The 18056-nt window shown below is 41.3% G+C and overlaps 1 protein-coding gene across 11 annotated transcripts in view; it reads right to left on the minus strand.

The window, feature by feature from the left end:
* Nucleotides 1-1938: 1938 nt before the first annotated feature.
* The window catches only part of SMYD3 (SET and MYND domain containing 3), a 377228-nt gene continuing 361110 nt past the window's right edge, over nt 1939-18056 (minus strand). For all 11 annotated transcript variants that reach the window (XM_064414707.1, XM_064414708.1, XM_064414714.1 and 8 more), the window contains 2 exons: nt 8358-8466; nt 1939-2738 (listed from right to left, as the gene is read on the minus strand). In XM_064414707.1, coding sequence (XP_064270777.1) covers nt 2637-2738; nt 8358-8466 — 211 coding nt within the window. In that variant the 3' untranslated portion in view covers nt 1939-2636. The remainder of the gene's footprint in view (nt 2739-8357; nt 8467-18056) is intronic.

An 18056-nucleotide genomic window follows, 5' to 3' on the forward strand; every position in this document is an offset into this window, starting at 1 on the left:
CTAAAACTTGAGGTGAACTCAAGTAACCACTGCTTTCCAAAAGGCACCAGAAAAGCCTCCAACCTGTGGGAATCAAGCAGCAAACCTGCCAGCATTACAGATAATGTTGCAGTCTGCCTCTTTCTGACTTTAGCATCTTTATCTTACCACTAATACCAGCACCTGAGAAATTTGACAGATATTATTCATGAAAACTGAAACATGATGTCTGTGCAAAGATAATATTACTTGATTTGAAATGAGTGCTTATCTAAAGTTGCCTCCTCCCTGGCACCCTTGCTTGCTGCCACACTTTCAAATAATACATTCAGGTAAATCCCTCCACAATCACAGACCAGCATTCTCTGCAGAAAATAGACTGAAGCAGGACCACCAAGAGAAAAAAATCTGCCCACAACAACCTCCCCTGCAGCACTGCTGGTGGTGTTAGTGCATGGGAATCTCCAAGGGAAATTGCTCAGTAAACTATTGAAAACAACCAGAAAATGTGACTCTTGCCTTGACCAAGCTGAAAGAAGTTTTGCATCAATAGTAATTAATAGAAATCATAGGTTATGCTCCCCATACTGAGGATCCTGGTGCCTATGCAGTTTCTTGAATTGAGTACTGGGGCTGTGGATGGATTTCCAACAGCTCTGCACTCATGGCAGCACAGCTGCTGTGTGACACTCCACAGCCAACAGCATGTTCCTTCTCTGTTTCCCATCAGTCTGTCACTGAACTGTTTCCTTTGTACCTTACCTCTAAGTGTCTTCCCAGAGAAGAGAGAAGGCCCCAGCACAGGTAGAGGTTTTAGCTTGCTGTAAAGTAGCTGTTCTCATACAAGAGCAGGTGACTGCCTATCCCCCAGCTCCTACCTTGGACTGTTGAGGTGTCCTTGTAGCCGAAGCCCCAGCAAACAGTGCTGCACTTCATACCTGCAGATGTGTCTGCATGCATGAGAGCTTCTGGGCTGTCTCCCAGGATATGCTGCACAAACTAATGCATCACCTGACCTTAGATTCTGAAGGCCCCTCCATCTGCAAATCTTAGTACCACATATGTAAATACAAGATAACATAAGCATGATCTTTACACAAAAATAATGAAAATTCCAATATGCATGTGCCCATTTAAAACCAGAAAATAGACTTTGAAGTCTGGTTGTCCATCAGTAATTTGTCAAAACTCCCAATAAATGCAAAGGTCTGACCTTTTCCCCCAGACAATTTCCTTTTTATAATAGCAGGAAGACCCAGCCAAGCAGTGAATTTCTGTGAGGATTACTGCACTTCTTGGGTGGCTGATATGACCTGGCCTCTGGCAGCAAGCCATGCTAGGTACTCCAGAAATGCACTGCATTTCAGAGGTTATTGCCTGCACATTACTGCCGGGCAAGTGAATGCTCCAAACGCTGGAACAAATTCAAACGTCTTGAAAGGAGATATCTTCCTCAGCCCTGGCATTCGTGTGCCATGGCTGTAAATTACGCCCAGAGTGTTCATTTTCTTTTTAAATGTGTTCTCATCTTGTAATAATTAATGGTGTCAGGTTACTGGTGTGAAAAAAGCCTGACTTTACAACAACGATGGATTAATGAAGTAACAGTCATGGCTGGAGTAGCAGCAATAAATTGTTAAAGGAGTGACACACCTGAAGCAATACTTTCAAAGGCCTTAAATTATTTAAGTTTCAATGTCCCTCATAAATACTGGCTTTTGTTAATATTTATTTCTGTGTTAAAAAATGGTAGTAAACAGCTCTGGCAAGAACAAGTCTCTTGCTGATCCGCATGGGGAAATAGTGTGCCCGTTCTTTCCAAGACATCCTTGTCTTCCCCAGGGATGACGTGTTCATCTGTAGGTCTCTGGCCTTCTCTTTTTGGGGATGTGACATTCAAAATCCACAGACTCAGAAAGCTCTAGAAGCCATAGCACTGAAAACTCACAGGTCCAAATATCAGTTCTTAAAACTGTAATGAAATGAGAAACTCTTGAAGATGGCAAAATGGGGAAAAGCAGAGTAAGCAATTTCCACCCATGACAAAATTTTTTATTTAATCCATTTTAATATTCAATATTATAAGGTATGAAATGGAAGAAGAAGACAGACAAAGCCCTGCAGATCTATTGGGAGGGAAGAAAAACTAATATAAAACAACAGGAAACTTATTTGATGTCAAAGAGCACTGGATCAGGCTTTCGGAAACCATACCAAAGGGCAAGGCAAAGGGAAAAAAGTATATTCTCTTAATTTATAATGTGTCTGACAAGAGATTCCTAATTGCTGGCATAAACGGATGCCAGCAATTCATAAAAGTAATAAAAAAATGACTGCTGATATCAGTGGAATTAGATCACTTTGTAACTGATGAAGACTCTGTATGCATTTTGCCAATACTTAGAATCAAATAATTAGGTTTTTAGTTATTGTCAATAAGACTGATGATTGATGATACAAAAAAACCTCTGAAAATTACAGGAATTCTGCCAAACACCCACTCAATTCAGACCATACAGCAAAACTAATATGAAACCTTTTTGTAAAGCAAATAGGACCTATAAAAAAGACACTAAAACCATTGAGAACCTTCACAATTAAATAAAAAACAACATCTTTGTCCTTGAATATTTTGTTTTCCAGACTAGAGATTATCTTCACTGTATTCTCATCATGGCCTCATACTCTTCCTTTAACTCCATCAAGACTTTCATCAGGCTGTGATCTGTCCCATGGGTCACCTTCATAATATTATAGGCCTGTAGGAAAGAACAAAAAGGGGCACGTTAGTCATTGTGCAGACCATGCAAAGGGGCTGGACCCTGGAGCAGGGTGGGGTGCTAGAACTGGTCCTCAAGTGGCTGGCACCTGGGGACTTGAATGCATGGCATGGCTGAAATAGGAGTGAAGCATGCTAAAGTGCATGGTGATTTGTCCTTGACAAAGAAGGAGGCATTGACACATTATTCCTAGGTGTTAAACCCCACAAATATGTTGCACAACTGGGTGTATGGAACAGCAGAGAGAGATAATTTTGCACTGAGACAGAAGGCTGTTTCAAGATTGGTCAACTACAGCACCCAAGATTTTGATACATTATTTAAAAGATGACTGTGATGTTTTTGAAAGTCCTGTAGAAATAGAAATGGATTAATGCTTAACCCATGGAATAAAGTACCTTAACTTTATTAGGACCAACTATACATAGCATCAAACAAATGAGCACATTAATAGTCTCACTAAAGGGCATGCAGGGGAATGGGTCTTTGCTGCTTTTGCCAGGGACTATTTTCTCTGTATGTTTGTCATCTTCCGCTGCTTGGCTAATTTATGCTTGCTGATATTGCCTGTAGTATTGCTGATTTCCTGCCACATGTATGTCTGCAATGCTCTTTGCCCAGGTTCTGTTTAGATCATCATTTTTCATATGGCATTTCTGCTTCTTTCTCTATTAAATTCCTCCTGCAAGGAGGGAAGTCCTAGATGGAAGCTGATTCAGCACTTCTGAAGCTAGAACAAGGGAGCTAGTAGTGTACTGGCAGGAGAAAAGATCGGAGATTTTTCATCATTCTAAACTGAAGAATTGCAAAAAACTAAATGCAGCCTATGTTTCAAAGGGTTCCCTGTCCAGTAGCTGACAAAACTCAGGTAAATTTGCTTTGAATTTCAGCATTTCTTCTTGGGGAAGAAATGTTGAGGAAGAGGCTTCATTTAAATTGGATAGTCAAAAGTAAATATATACTTTTGTGGAATGAATGAAAGTCTACTTCCAAATTATGAAGACTGGCAGGCATATGGAAATTCCAGCACAGTTTATTTTTGCATCAAATTTGCTAATTCTTAAAAGAGGGAGGCAGCACAAGATTGAAAGAACAAGTTGAAATATCAGTCAAAACAAATCATAGTGAGCAAGGAGCTCTAAAAACTGTGTAAATTTTTGAAGCATACTGAAAAACTGCTAAATGATACTACTAAATGATGTAATTTACACAGTTAAAAAGAACAATGGAAAAACTTTCATTGCTTTTAGAAATGGCAAAGAAATGTGAAACAAAATCAGAAATATGAAATTTTTGCAACATGCAGCTGCCCCCAGACTAACTAGAAGGGGACAGGATCAGCCTAGAGCTAAGTGGCTGGGTGAACTGGCCCTGGATCCTGACATATTGGGGCACAGTGCTTGCATGCCCTGTCCTAGAAAGCTGATGGATTTCTTGTGAATGATGTATGCTAAGAGCTGTGCATCTGGATACATCTGAGTGACAGTCCTGGGGCAGCTGACCTGGATCTTCAGCCCCACTACAGGATAGTGGTCAGGTTCATTGTGATGGACTTGGACCATGACACCGAGATGCACAGCCAGAGATGTCTGTATAGATATACCTCCATTAAAAACCAACAATCCTTAATATCAAACCTAATATTGAGTTAATGCTACCATTGCTGCCTTTCTCCCCCCTCTAACATTTTCTTTCCACTTCTTTCATAAGTATGGTGGACAAAAGCACTCAGTCGTTATCCTTTTGTTTCCTTTCAGGAAATAATTCTTATGCAATGTACTCTGTCATGCACTGCTGCACGAGTCAGAACCAGCTTCATCAAAGTTAGAACAGCGATGAGTAATCCCTAAATTCAACTGGTATTAGACTATATAGCTCTTTTGGCAAAGGTCAGTGCAAAAAGGAATCATTTCAGCTCCAGTGCAATGAACAGTTTACTGGACAGAAGCAGGAACACATGGGCTCTCTGCCCACTGCCCTGCTCTCAATCCCACAGCTCACCAGCAGAGCGGAGGCTGGGCAGATTCGTGTGGTCTGTGTGGTCTCCCTCCCAGCCAAATGAAAAAATCTAATTATGAAAAGTTACAATGGCCACGGTGTCAGCAGCCACACCCTGAAGAATATAAACCCCATTAGAGCAGAGGCAAGGCTGCTGCTCCATGAATGTAAACGAGGAGCAGTGCATGTGTTTGTGGCTGATTTGCACAGGGATGGAACAGGATGCCCATGGACATGGCTCTGGGGAACCGTGGGCAGGTGCAGGATGGCCCAGCTCTGTCACAGGGAAAGGAGAAGCAAATGGCCATGTGCCACCGTGGCAGGAAGTGTAGGCTAGTATTTCAGAGGGAGTATCTGTGGTTTTCCATCTCTCTTGATTGAAGAGTACAGGTTGTTAAAGCAGGCACAGGAATACTACCAATGACAGCTGGTAAACAACTCAGTGTTTGATGCAAACACCTAGAGAAGGGACTTCTTCAGTGTTCCTATGAGACCTGGGAAGGATTTTACCCCATTTCTGTGCTTTTTGCCTCCACAACAGGGAATTATATAAGAAGGGAAGTCATACAGTACCTGTTGTAGATGTTTATGAGACAAGACAGCTGTACCCATCAGCTCATGGAGGACAAAAGTACTCCCATGACCATGCCATGCCAGGCACTTCAAATTGTTTTTCAGATTGGGCTCCAGTTCCTGTCTTTTGCTGACAAAAGCTTTCCAGATCTATAACTCAATCTATCCGCTATTAGATCTTTCATATATGTATAAAATTTAAAAATAATATGTTGGTTGTAAAATACTACCTTTAGTTTTCATTCCAGAGGAGGATTGCCTCTCTGTAAAACTTCTATTTCAAATCTAGCAAATAAGATTCTGCAGGGCCTAATATAAGTTTAGGGGGTGATTTCTTTCTGATGGGCAACTTATAGCCCTCCACATTATTTAAACCTTCTTCAGGGGTGCAGGGCAGAGAGCCAAACCCATAGGGCCCTAAGAGCAAGGTGGTTAGGATAGTGATTCATTTTTTTGTGGCACAGAGAGCAGCAGTGAGGGCTGGGCTGCAGAGCCAAGTGAGATCTACTGGTCTTAACAGACCGTGTATCTGCTGTAGAGAGGCTGTCAATCCCCAGCAGCTCTGAGGCTGTGCCTGATTAAACAGGATTTATATGTGAGTGAATTCCACTCAGATCCCGATTCCTCTGCACCTTCCATATCCTTCTTCCTAATGCCACAGTGAAATTAGACGAGGGTTCCAACAGGGTGCTGCTATTCAGTGTCAGAGTGTATTAAGAAGAGTAATGAAGCAGAGAAGGTAATCGACTTTCTGCTCTGAGCATGTGGCATGCTCTGTTGACACATCTAACCACAAAGGAGCAAATTGTGTTCTCATATAACTCTAGGACATTATCTGAGTAATATTAGGAATCACATCCTTTAGTCACAACAAACTGGGAATTATATCTTCCTCTAATTTGTTCTGGTATAGAAAGCAAGGAAGTGAATCAGTTGCAGAGCTCATCTGAAGAAGTTACACGGAGAATCAGGATGACAAGAAGTTCTTCCTCCTCTCAGCTGTGCTCCCAGGGAGTGGGAGCTCAGTCTCGCCTTGTCCCACACTTGGGTGAAAAAGGGGAGGCTGAATAGGGAATAGGCAAAGCCACGACAGGATGCTATACCTCAGTTGTAAAGCACTTGCTGTGTCCTTGTGGAGCACCAGTGGCTTGGAGCCTCTGTTAGAGGCTCACTGAAGTATGACACAGAAGGGCAAGCAGCACCTTAATGTCCCTTTGCAGAAAAAGAGGAGGTCACAGCCTAGAAAAGGTTTCTGTGTTAGGCATTGCTCAGTTTCCAAAGGATCATAGTGTAGCCATCTGGTTTGCAGTGGTCAGCTTCTTCGCCAAAAACACATGAATCCCCATTGCAATGTCCACCTTCACTGACCAGCAGCATTCCTTTGTGTCCAGGGGAATTCGCTCCAGTTTCATCTAATGCAGTATCACATTAGAAATGCAATTAGAACAATGCCTGTTGATATTATTGTAGCAGTGTCAATGAAAACAGAAGCTCCTCTGACTGGAGTCTCATTCCATTGCTAAAAGGCAAAGTCTGAATATTTGGAAATTATCAATATTTTGGGGAAAATGCCAGAGGGATTAGCTGGCACATGACAGATATATGACATACTTCTGAATAATACATAAAAATAGAATTGATTACTCTTCTTCTGTCTGCTTTATAATGATCAGAATTGGCTATAATTTAAGTAAAATACGTCAAGTGAAGATTTAAATTATACCAAGATTTAGCAAGAGTAGCATCATATTAATACTAATTTATTTCTTCAACATATGAAAAGTATTCAGCTTGCATCATTATTCAGATGTTAAAACCACAGAGATATGTTGGTTGAAGAAAAGGTAAGTACAAAATACTAATACCTAGAGAGTCATAACTGATATTATCTTTACAGGGGACCTGGCCAGGAGGGGAAAAGCACCCTTCCCTCAACTCCAGTGGAGACACGCATCCCCTTCTACCCCCAGCAGTTGCCACAAAGCACTTCATATAGCATGGACATTAATAAAGGGAATGTAGAGCCAAATTCTTCACTTCTTTCTAACACTGGTGCCAGAACTGGGCCTGCTGTGCCCAGCAGACACAGGCAAGTAGCTGGGCCAGGGGACTTTTGGCAGCACCCAGCAAAGGCAACGAGGAGCTGTGTCAGGAACTGGAAGTGAGCCAAGAGCCAGGACAGGGAACCACATGGAGCATGTAGAGTCTTCAGGGCAAGTGATCACAGGACAATCCATAACAAAGACCTTTTTGAAGGAAACTAGAGGCAGCACATCTTCCAGGGGGAGCAAAGCACCCCAGCAGTGATTGAGGGCTTGAGATGGGAGGCAAGATTCTACATCCTGAGGACATGTTGCACATGGAAAGGGATTATTTAATATACTTAAGATGACACTAACAGCAATATAACAGCAGGACAAACAAGAGCCTGAGGTACAAGGAAATGAATATAAAAGTCAGCTCAGGTACAAGAGGGATGGCTTAAAGCTGAAATGTAACTAACAAAGCACAGCTGCAAAACCAGATCAAAGATGATGAATGATAAGAAACATGAGGGATCAAGGGACATGCCTGTTGATTTCAGTGTGGCTCACAATAAAATACACACATTAAAGACAAGTTTTCCACCCTGAAATCACAGAACCCAACAAGGAATAAGGAGGGTAGAAACTGCAGGTCTTCTCCTGTTCCTGTACTTTCATTGCTCTCAGAATCACTTTGCTATAGAAATAAGGAACATACGAAGCACTGAGATAATTTTATCTCTTCAGATCTAATAGCAATTTTTCATCCAGGCACCTCTGAGCTATCAAACTGTAATTAGCTGTGACTGATGCTAGAGAATGTCAGTGCCTGAAATGCTGTGCTGAGCAACAGTGACCCATCACCACACCCTGCTGCAGCCTGGGGAGCACCACTGGTGGAAGAAGTGGTGAGGAGTATTCAAAGGCATAAGGGGGGAATCACACAGCAGTTTTGGGGGAAGCATGAGAGAGGGATAGAGAAAAAATATTTCACCATACTGACCTGTTTCAAGGTTTCCAGTGCCTGAGGAACCATGCCTTGACTGTACTGCAGCTTGCCCACTCGCATCAGCTGGACAGCCCTCAGTGGATGGAAACCAGGATAATACAGTCTGTAGAGGAAAACATGTCACTGTCAGCTCTCACCTTCACAGTCACTGCCTCTGCGGAGAGCTATTAGGGTGGGACTGCAAAGTCATTGTGAATGTTAATAAGGTACTCAGAGAAAATTAGCTGCAATACTGAGAAGCATGAAATACTGAGGGGAATTATCAAATTATTACTCTCTATCCCAGAGGAATGCTTTTAACTTTATCCTGTTAGAAAGTGACGGGAGTGGGATTATTTAATTTGCTACTGTTGGATAATACAATAGCATTTACTGCAGTTAGTGTTGCAAACAGAGGTCCTTGACAATCTCTGGTCTCTGGAGAGGCATAATTTTAAGAGGAAGCTTCATCAGGGAACCCAGTCCTAGACTGTCCAGGATGAAGGAGGGGGACTGCAGTGAAAGCAGGCACGTAACATCATGACCACTGCCTCTGAGGGTTTGTATGCTTCCCTGTTGCATAAAAAGAACTCTTTCTGCACATTCAATGAAACGTCTCAGACTTGACTTGTTCATCTACACAAGGTAGCTGCTAGTATGAGGATGCATTCCTGTTCTTAATTAATTTCAAAGAAACAGAGGTTCTGTTAAAAAAAAACAGAACGACCCTCTCTTTTTCCTAGGAAGTAGATGGAGAGTGGTATTATCATTAATTGCTTTCAAGATGCTCTTGAAATGTTCATGGTGGCTAATTCACATTTTAAAATTCCACTGACCCTTGGCTCATCATATGTGGATTGTATCCCAGCCCCATGCTCTGGATGTGAAGAACATGATATCTTGAAAAAGCAACTTGGGGGCTGCAGAAAGCCATGGATGCAACTTGCCTGGAACTGGCCATCAGGAAACACGAGGTGAAGGGACACACTTGGAAGTTAAGTTACTTACAAAAGACCTTATATAGTTTTTTACTAACTATACAAGAATCATACAATAGTTAGGGTTGGAAGAGACCTCTGGAGATCATCCAATCCTCCCATCAAGACAGGGTCACCTAGAGCAGCTAACAAAGGAACTCATCCAGATAGTTTTGAATGTCTCCAGATGGAGAATTCATGACTTCTCTGGGTGGCCTGTTCCAGTGCTCTGTCAACTTCAATGGAAAGAAGCTCTTCCTCATGTTTTAGTTCATGGCCATTGCTCCTCATCCTGTCACTGGGTACAACTGAAAAGAGTCAGGCACCATCCTCTTGGCACCCTCCTTTGAGAGGTTTAAATGCATGAATGAAATCCCCTCTGAGTCTTCTCCAGAATGAACAGGCCCAGCTCCTGCAGTCTCTCCTCACAGGAGATGTTCCAGACCCCACATCATCTTTGTGCCCTCTATTGGACCCTTTCCAGTTGCTCCTTGTCTTTCTTGTGTTGAGGAGCCCAGAACTGGACACAGTATTCTAGAGGTGTCCTCACCAGGGTTGAATCATCTCCCCCAACCTGCTGGCCACTCTTCCCGATGCTCCCCAGGACACCATTGGCCCTCCTGGCCATAAGAGCACTGCTGGCTCATGGACAACTTGTCATCCACCGGGAACCCCAGGTCCTTCTCCACAGAGCTCTCTCCAGTAGGTCAGTCCCCAGTTTGTGCTGGCACTTGGGGTTTTCCTCCCCAGGTGCAGGACCCTGCACGTGCCCCATTGTGCTGCTCTCTGCCCAATTCTCCAGCCTCTCAGGGTCCCACGGAATGGCAGGAGAGCCTTCAGGTGATCGGCCACTCCCCCAGTTCAGTGTCACAGCAAATGGCTGAGGGGCCTCCTGTGCCGCGGATAAACAAGTTGGATAAGAATGGGCCCAGTATTGATCCCTGGGGAATGCCAGTGACTACAGACTATGCAAATTAAAGAATAAAAGCCTTAAGCACAGCTCACCAGAGACAAATATCCTACTTGATCAAAGAGCATTTTTTTTCCTCAAGTACACCAGCAGTTGTGCTTGAGCAGTGTCTAAAAATACAAAATAAGTCACAACTTCAGGAAGAATTGCCAATAAGCTTTCTAAAGTCTACTTTTTGAAGAAAATATTTTTTTGTGTTTATGCCAAACCTATGATCATCAGAGTTCAGGGTAACTGTTAATGAATGATGCCACTGCAGTCAAGAAGACACTTAAATTTGCAGGAATATGATTAAATGCATGCTAAGACGTTAAATGATGTACATTTGTACAATGTACAGAAATCTTCTGATAAGTCTGCATGTAAATTAATAAGTTATATTTCTCTGTTATATTTCCCTAATAAAAATGCAAACACAATTAAATACAAGCAATTGTTTAAATGGCAGCATATCTGGCTGTCCTTATAAATCTCTAATTAGGATGTGTAAACATAATGAAAAATGTTTTCATACCCAAATTCCCCTATTCTATTGATCCCACGCAGTTTCAGTGAAGACATACAGAAATACATGGAAAGCATGCCTGGCAGGATCTCAGCAGCAACTGCTTTTGATCTGCCAAAGCCTCTCATGAAACAGCAGAAGCCAATTCCTCAATGAGAATAATCCATCCTGAATTGCCACAAGCACCTCCTGCTCAGCCTCCTTGTGGGTTGCAGTTCAAAAAGGCTGAAAAGCCAGCAGACAAGAGAGAAGAAAAATGATAGCACTTATCTCAGTCCACTGACCAGTCAGGAACTTCAAGGGTCTGGTCAAACAAACACTAGGAAATTATCAGTAGGTTTATTTTTAGAATTTGTTTCTGATTATTGTATCAATATGGTGCTATCTGATACTAGTGAAATAGGGAGAAAATGCAGAGATTTTGGTGTGAATTAATGAAGAGTAATAGAAATTCCAGCACTAATATGGACACAAATGGAAATAATGAGCACAGGCACACCTTCGTAAGAATTGGAAAGAAAATGTCTGTATGATTGCATCCTTCTGCTCTCCTCTGTGACTGCTGCAAAGGAAGGAGTGAAATGTCATTTCCTCTCCTCTGTGCCACCAAAAAGCCAGGATGCCTGGGGAAGGATCATGGCCACAGGAGAAGGTGATAGGGGCACAAAGATTTTTGCATGAGATGATAACCCATCTCTGTAGGCCCCATTAGATCGTTTCTGCTGCATCCTGACAGCTCTGATTCTTGTGCCACTGTTCTTTCACAGCTGCTTTGCATCTCTGCCATTCCACACCTTTATCCTTCATCCTATCAACTGTTTTTTTAATCTTCCTTTCCTCACCCTTCTGAATAACCAGCCCCATTCTGATATCCACACAAAGAGGAAACGTGGGTCCTGCCTCACCTGCAGCCAAATGAAGGGTGGCAGCTCAAGCAGGAAACTCCAAGCTGTGCTTTAGTTCATCAATGTGGTGCCTGCTAAACTTCACACAACACAATGTGGGTCCATCAGAATTCAGAATATGCCCCTCCATGCAAATGTGTTTCTTTCTATAGATCATGCATTCACCTGCAGTCACTGAAGGTCTAGGATTGTGGTATATGCAATAGCAGGGAACACAGGCAGCAATTTAACAATGTCAGGTCCTCAGCCCAAACTACCAGCCATAAACTAAAGCAAGTGAAAACTTAAGATGAGGATAGAGAAGGAGTAAAATGTGTGAAATGAGGAGCCCTGGCTCATAAATATTTACAAAGCTGTTTTACTGAGCTGATTTATGCTCTCATCTTATGCATGTACATAGTTCCATTTTGCAAGTCTTAAAACTGGCATTTGAAACAACTATTTTCATATTCTGGAATAAATCTATTGAACTACTGGAACGCTGCTTATGGAAGGACATCCATTGAGTGTGTTTACTAGAGAAATCCGGGCAGCTTGCAGCTCTTCTGGGAGATGTGCAAGTGAGGAAGATGTGTTGGCTTCTTCAAGACATTCCCAGGATTCAGTATTATGAAACACTGGCATGACAGAAAGAACTAAGCAGTTTCAGGCACTTGTGGGCCAATTTATTGTCCCAATGCATTGCTCTGAACAAAAGCAAGTGGATAGATTTAAGAATCAGGAAGATATTTACCAGCCAAGGAACTGATACCTAAAGACTGTCAACAAGAGACCAAGATAACTATAGAGAAATGCATGCTGTAAAACATGTTACAGCTTGGGAAGAGTAGGATTTCAATCTGAAAAGGATTTTATGAGATTTATGAAGGCCTGAGGGACAAGAAGGGAATCAGTAACATACTGAAAGCTGAAGTATGCATAGTTCTGTAGCGTGATGCTTCCTTGCCCTTGGCACTGGTCAATGCCCAGTAGATCACTTGCAAAGAGAGATTAAACAAAATACAACAAACAAGTAAAGCTGCACTGTAAACAAGACAGCTGGAGGAGGTTGAGAAAGAGCTGTACATTTTGTATCACATCCTCTGCTTTTATGAGGCAGCACAGCTTTGTTCCCATCTATGCCCAACAGCATCCATGCTGGCCTGTTCCTCCAGCCTCCCCTCCTGCCTGTCAGCTGGTCCCCCCAGTATGGTGTCATCTGCAAACGCCACAGAAGTGCCTTCTGTTGCCTCCTCCAGGTCATTGAAAATGGTGCTAAACAGGATGAGTCCCAGGACAGACCCCATGGTACCCCTGCTGCTACTGCCATCAAACTGGGGACAGACAGCCCAACAACCATGCACCAGTGCACCCCGAGGCAGGACTGTACCTGTCTGGCTCTCTGCTCACCTGGGCCATGACACCCTCACCTGCATGCTGGCTCCCTGATCATCTCAACCTTGCAGAGACAGCAGTGAGCACGCTGGCCAGCTCTCAGTGCCTGGTCTGCAGGTAGCCATCCTCTCTGGTGGAATTGCAGGGGTCACACGCTCTCAGGTAATCCCTGGCTCAACCCTTATCCTGGGATGTGCCTGGGACACTTCATAAGTGACCAATGAGAGAAAGAAGGCACCACCTGGCTAACTATTCAGAACCACAAATGAAAGCTATTTCACAGTATTCAGGTAGCTTGAACCAGTGCTTCACTGCTCCAAGCAGCAGCAGTTCCTGAAGTTCATTCCCAAAATAGAAAGATACCAATTTTCACTCAGCAAAGAAATGGCCTATACCATGTAAAACAGTATCTGTTTCTAAGGAAATCCACTGCTCCTCTTGGTAATTCAGCCTCAAGGTTTGCCTTGATTAACCCCCAAAGCAGTCACTATTCATATGCTTTATAAAGAAAGTATTTTTTTCTTCATTCTATGTATTAGCTCTGAATCTCTTGAAGCAATCTCTTGTGTTCCATGTAAGGAACAGTGTAAAAACCACAACCCTTGACAAAATTCAGCCAATTCCTTCTATTTCTTAATAATATAGTTCCATTAATTCCACTCAACTGATTTCCAATTACAAGGTAAGCAGTCAGAGCTTTTGTGTTCCCTTGTGAATGAAAGCCTAGTATTTAAAAAAAAGAGATTATGCAAAATCACTGCCTTTTCTGATGACTCATATTTTAAAATAGATGTCTACCATTCCTTGCAGACCAATATGTGGGGCTAACATTTATACTGCTGTCTTCAGCCTGATGTAATTAGAAGCAGGAGGATTTATAAAACCTGAAATAAAGGTTTGAAATGGAAATGTTGCAAATCTCTTTACTAAGATGATATGCAAAAGGTGAGGCTATACATAACTGTAAACTGGTTTTCAGTACCTTTCAGTGCAAGTAAATATGATAGCATAAAAGACATAAAGCAGTTTCAGGAGTCCCAACAACACAGAAGGGATAAAGAGGTAATGGTGGTAAGGAAAATATAAAGAGAAGAATATCAGCCTCACAACAGAAATGTACACCACAAATACAGCACCCAGTAAGTTCAACCTTCTCTTCTTTCTCTGACTTGTTCTTGATTTCTGAACTCCTCATTATTTGAGTACATTCATTAAAGCTGCTCACTGAACTGAAGCCTAGGAATTAGTTTTATGTTGTCCAGTTACTATTTTTTTTCTTTAGTCAGTGATGTGAAACTGGTCAACAAATTCACATATTATTTCTATTCTTTGGCTGGGATGCTGAATGGGTTCTACACACAAGAACTATAATAAATATTTTTAGGAAAAACATAGGGACAAATTTTTATTTCTTCTAAAAAGTATGAAATAGTCAAAGAAATCACATGAATCAGGAGCACAAGACAGATAAACTAACTATACTCATATAGGAGTTTACATATCTTCAAGTCAAAGGTGCTGTTCAGTCTGATCTGGAATTTCACTTAGCAATTCCTGCTCCAGACCCAGCAACTTGAGGTTAAAGTAGTGCTTATGAAGAAATGCTCTATTTATAGAAAGTAATCTTAAGCAGCTTTATACATAATTTGGTCAATTTTTTAATGAGCACGAGCCCTGTGCAAGAGTTTTGCCTGGAACAAACAAGGCTGCGGGGTTATTTTTGGAGAAAGTGGGAATGTGTCATTGATACTGGACTAGGTGACTGTTTTGAATGCTGAGTATTCAAAAGAGGCTGGTTGGAATTTTGAAATTTTTAAGGCCAATATATGTGTATTAACCTGTGTAAAATATTTAGGGGTCCCTGTGAAAACCTTCATAAAAATGGCCAGTGCCTGGCTTTCATGTTAATATTACATTTTTAAATTAGAATAATAATAATGTTAACCTGTTATTCTTTCTGGGTTTTCTTTCTCTTTCCCCTTCTCTTTTTTTCTTAACAACTTCCTGTCCATCATGGATGACCAGGTAAGTTTAAATCAGTTCAGTACTTCACAACTCCCATTATACCTTCTGCAGCCATGCTTTTTTTTGAGTAGAAGACTAAATCCTTTACCTGATATACTCCTGCTGTCCTGGAATATTTATTGTCCATTTTATCTCCCCATCACAGTCTCTCATGGAGACGATCAAAGCAACAGTGAACAGTTTAATTCTGGCATCAGACTTTACTATTTTTTCCTGGATTTGATCTCTCACTTGGATTTTGGGATCAGCTCCTCAGCACTAGGAGGGAGGTTTTCCTGGAGGAAACCACTGGTGCACATCATTAAAGTATTATAAAAATGCTTTGCCAGCAATGGGAAAACATTATTAGAAAAAATTTATGCTGGGAGGTCTCTTACAAACTAAAGCAGGAGAAATTGCTTTCTGTGATTACTATGCAAAACTACTAATTATCCCTAAGAGACTTATTCTGGTCTAACCAAATAACACCAGAAAATAGTCATCATTTTCTGAGCCAGCTGAGGTGATATCAGTACAGATCTGCAGACCTAACACCTTTGATCAGAGTTAATTTTGATGACCCCATACTCTTATAAATATATCCTGGCTGAATATTTTTGCAGCCTAATTTAAATGTACTCTCTCTCTCTTTGGATTGTTTTGCATTGGCAAAATTCTTGGTTATCCCCCAAGTATTGAGATTTTCACCAATGCCCACAACTCACGTATGAGTCTCATCCTACTAAGCAGCAAAGTGCATGGCATGACAGTCTTTGTTCTGCACAGATAAGATATGGAGGCCCAGGCAAATGAAATAGTTTGTCCAATGTTACAAGATAAAGTCTCTGGGAAAGCTAAACCTATATTTCATTGTAGCTCTAGGATGGCTTTTGATTAATGCAGAGTCTGGGTCATGTGTTTGTGCTGTCTTGCCTACCTGTCTGGCTCTAGCAATCCAAATGAAAGTAAACATAATTTTGGAGGCTTAACAGGCTTGCTGTATTTTGTAAATAAAATATAGAGAGAGTAAGCACAGTTAAGAAACTTTTGTGCCAGACTGACAACATATTTTCCTGTTTCTTTTATGTATTCTGTTGTCACTCAAGAAATGTCCTGTTATTTCTGTGGAACAACTGCCTCTGGAAACTATTCAGGATTTAGATCTGTGAAATAATGCCTCAAAATATTTTTCATCACATCTGCATCTCATATTGTTTCATTACTATTTGTTTCAGTAATTTAACTGATGTGATCAAATAAGCAATCATACTTCTTAATTGACTGAATTCTCAAGAAATGTTAGCTATCCATCTCAGAAGTTATTTCTCTCTGGCTGCTGCTCATTCTGCCATATTCCTTATGATGATAATTTATGTCACATTAAAATGAATATTGTTCCAGATGTTGTCTCTGCCAAGATTTGAATGATAACTTCAATAAAATGAAAAAAATGGGATAAACAGCAATTTTCGTCTTGGCTCTTGATCTATCTAACTCATCCACTTAAAATGCTAACTCTCTCAGTTTGAACTGTCCTCTTCAATGTTCTTTCCTCTTCTGATATTATGAGATATTAAGGAAAGAAAGGGTGCCCAATCTGGAATGTAAGTAGAAAAAGATTTTATATACATCGTCTCTTACTCCTGGCTGAGCTTTAAAACATCTTGTAGCTGTTAGGGGTTTTTTGTCCTAAATTCACCACCTCTACAGATAAAGAGGGCAGGGTGGACTGTCACTGCAGATAGGAACACACTGTCTCCACCCCTGCATAACCAGGAGAGCAAGAGATTAAGATCAGCAGTTTAGTTCAAAGGATTTATAAAATTATTTTAAAAGGCATACAGATTGCATTGGGAGAATGCCAGAAAACGCAAGAAGGGTAAGAAATGCAGCAAGGGAACAAAAGGAAAGCTAATTAAAGAGAACATGCATGGGAAGAGAAACAAGAAACTGAAGGGAAATGTACATTAGAGACACTGTAATTTGTGAAAAAGATCTTGGCATCACCTTCTCCTCCAGCAATGAACCTCTGACCAGCTATTGATGGTATGAGAAATTACTCACTTTCCCTATCTCATGCAGCTGAGAATACAAGATTGCAGGTACAAGAAATGCAAGTTTAGACTTTGGTCTCAATCAGAGACTTACAGCTTTGCATGGTCTCTCTTCTTCATCCACAGAGAGTGACAGGAAAACGTAAAGCATTGATGGGTCTCTGTTCAAGTCATGTATCACCTTCCTCTAATTGATTCCCTCTGCTATGACACAAGTCCCCCAGTATCTGAGCCACACACATCTAAATACTACTGGTGTCAGCAAAGCTTGGAGAAGTCAGATGAGTGTGCATGGGTGTTCACAAGCTGCAGAAGGAAGGACAGAACTGGTAGCACTGACATCTTCAGTGCAAAATGCCTTCTCCGTACTCACCAGTATCTCAGATCACCTCACAAGTCTGTTGTAATACAAAAGTGATTACATGTTCATTTTTGATCACATGTACCTTACAGGCTCACCTCTCTTGTGCTTTGGTTTTTTTTTCTTTATCCTACCATGTTGTCACCTTTCAATATTTGTCTGGCTTTACCAGCTGTCATTTCAGTTTGTCTATCGTGTTGGCTAAAACTCCTGTAAAAAATAATAGCAACAACAGCAACTGAATTAGTATTTGCAGAAATTAGTGACATTCTCATGCATAACTTGTTACCAGCATGTCTGAACAAGAACTCTATTACCTGATGTCAGATATCTCATTTAGACAACTAGTCCTACTCCTCCTCATGTCTCAGCTTTTCCATCTGTAAAATGACAATACTAATCTCTTTATTCAGTAGACTAATATGAAGGCTAAATACTATCATGTTTGTGAAGAGCTTCGAGAGTTCTGTAGGAAGATTCTGCAGAACTTCAAAATATTAGCAATAGCTCTGAAAAGAATGACAAATCCTTGGTAGGCTACAGAGTTAAAATGTGACAGCTAAA

Source organism: Passer domesticus, chromosome 3, assembly GCF_036417665.1.
Source record: "Passer domesticus isolate bPasDom1 chromosome 3, bPasDom1.hap1, whole genome shotgun sequence".
NCBI lineage: Eukaryota > Metazoa > Chordata > Aves > Passeriformes > Passeridae > Passer > Passer domesticus.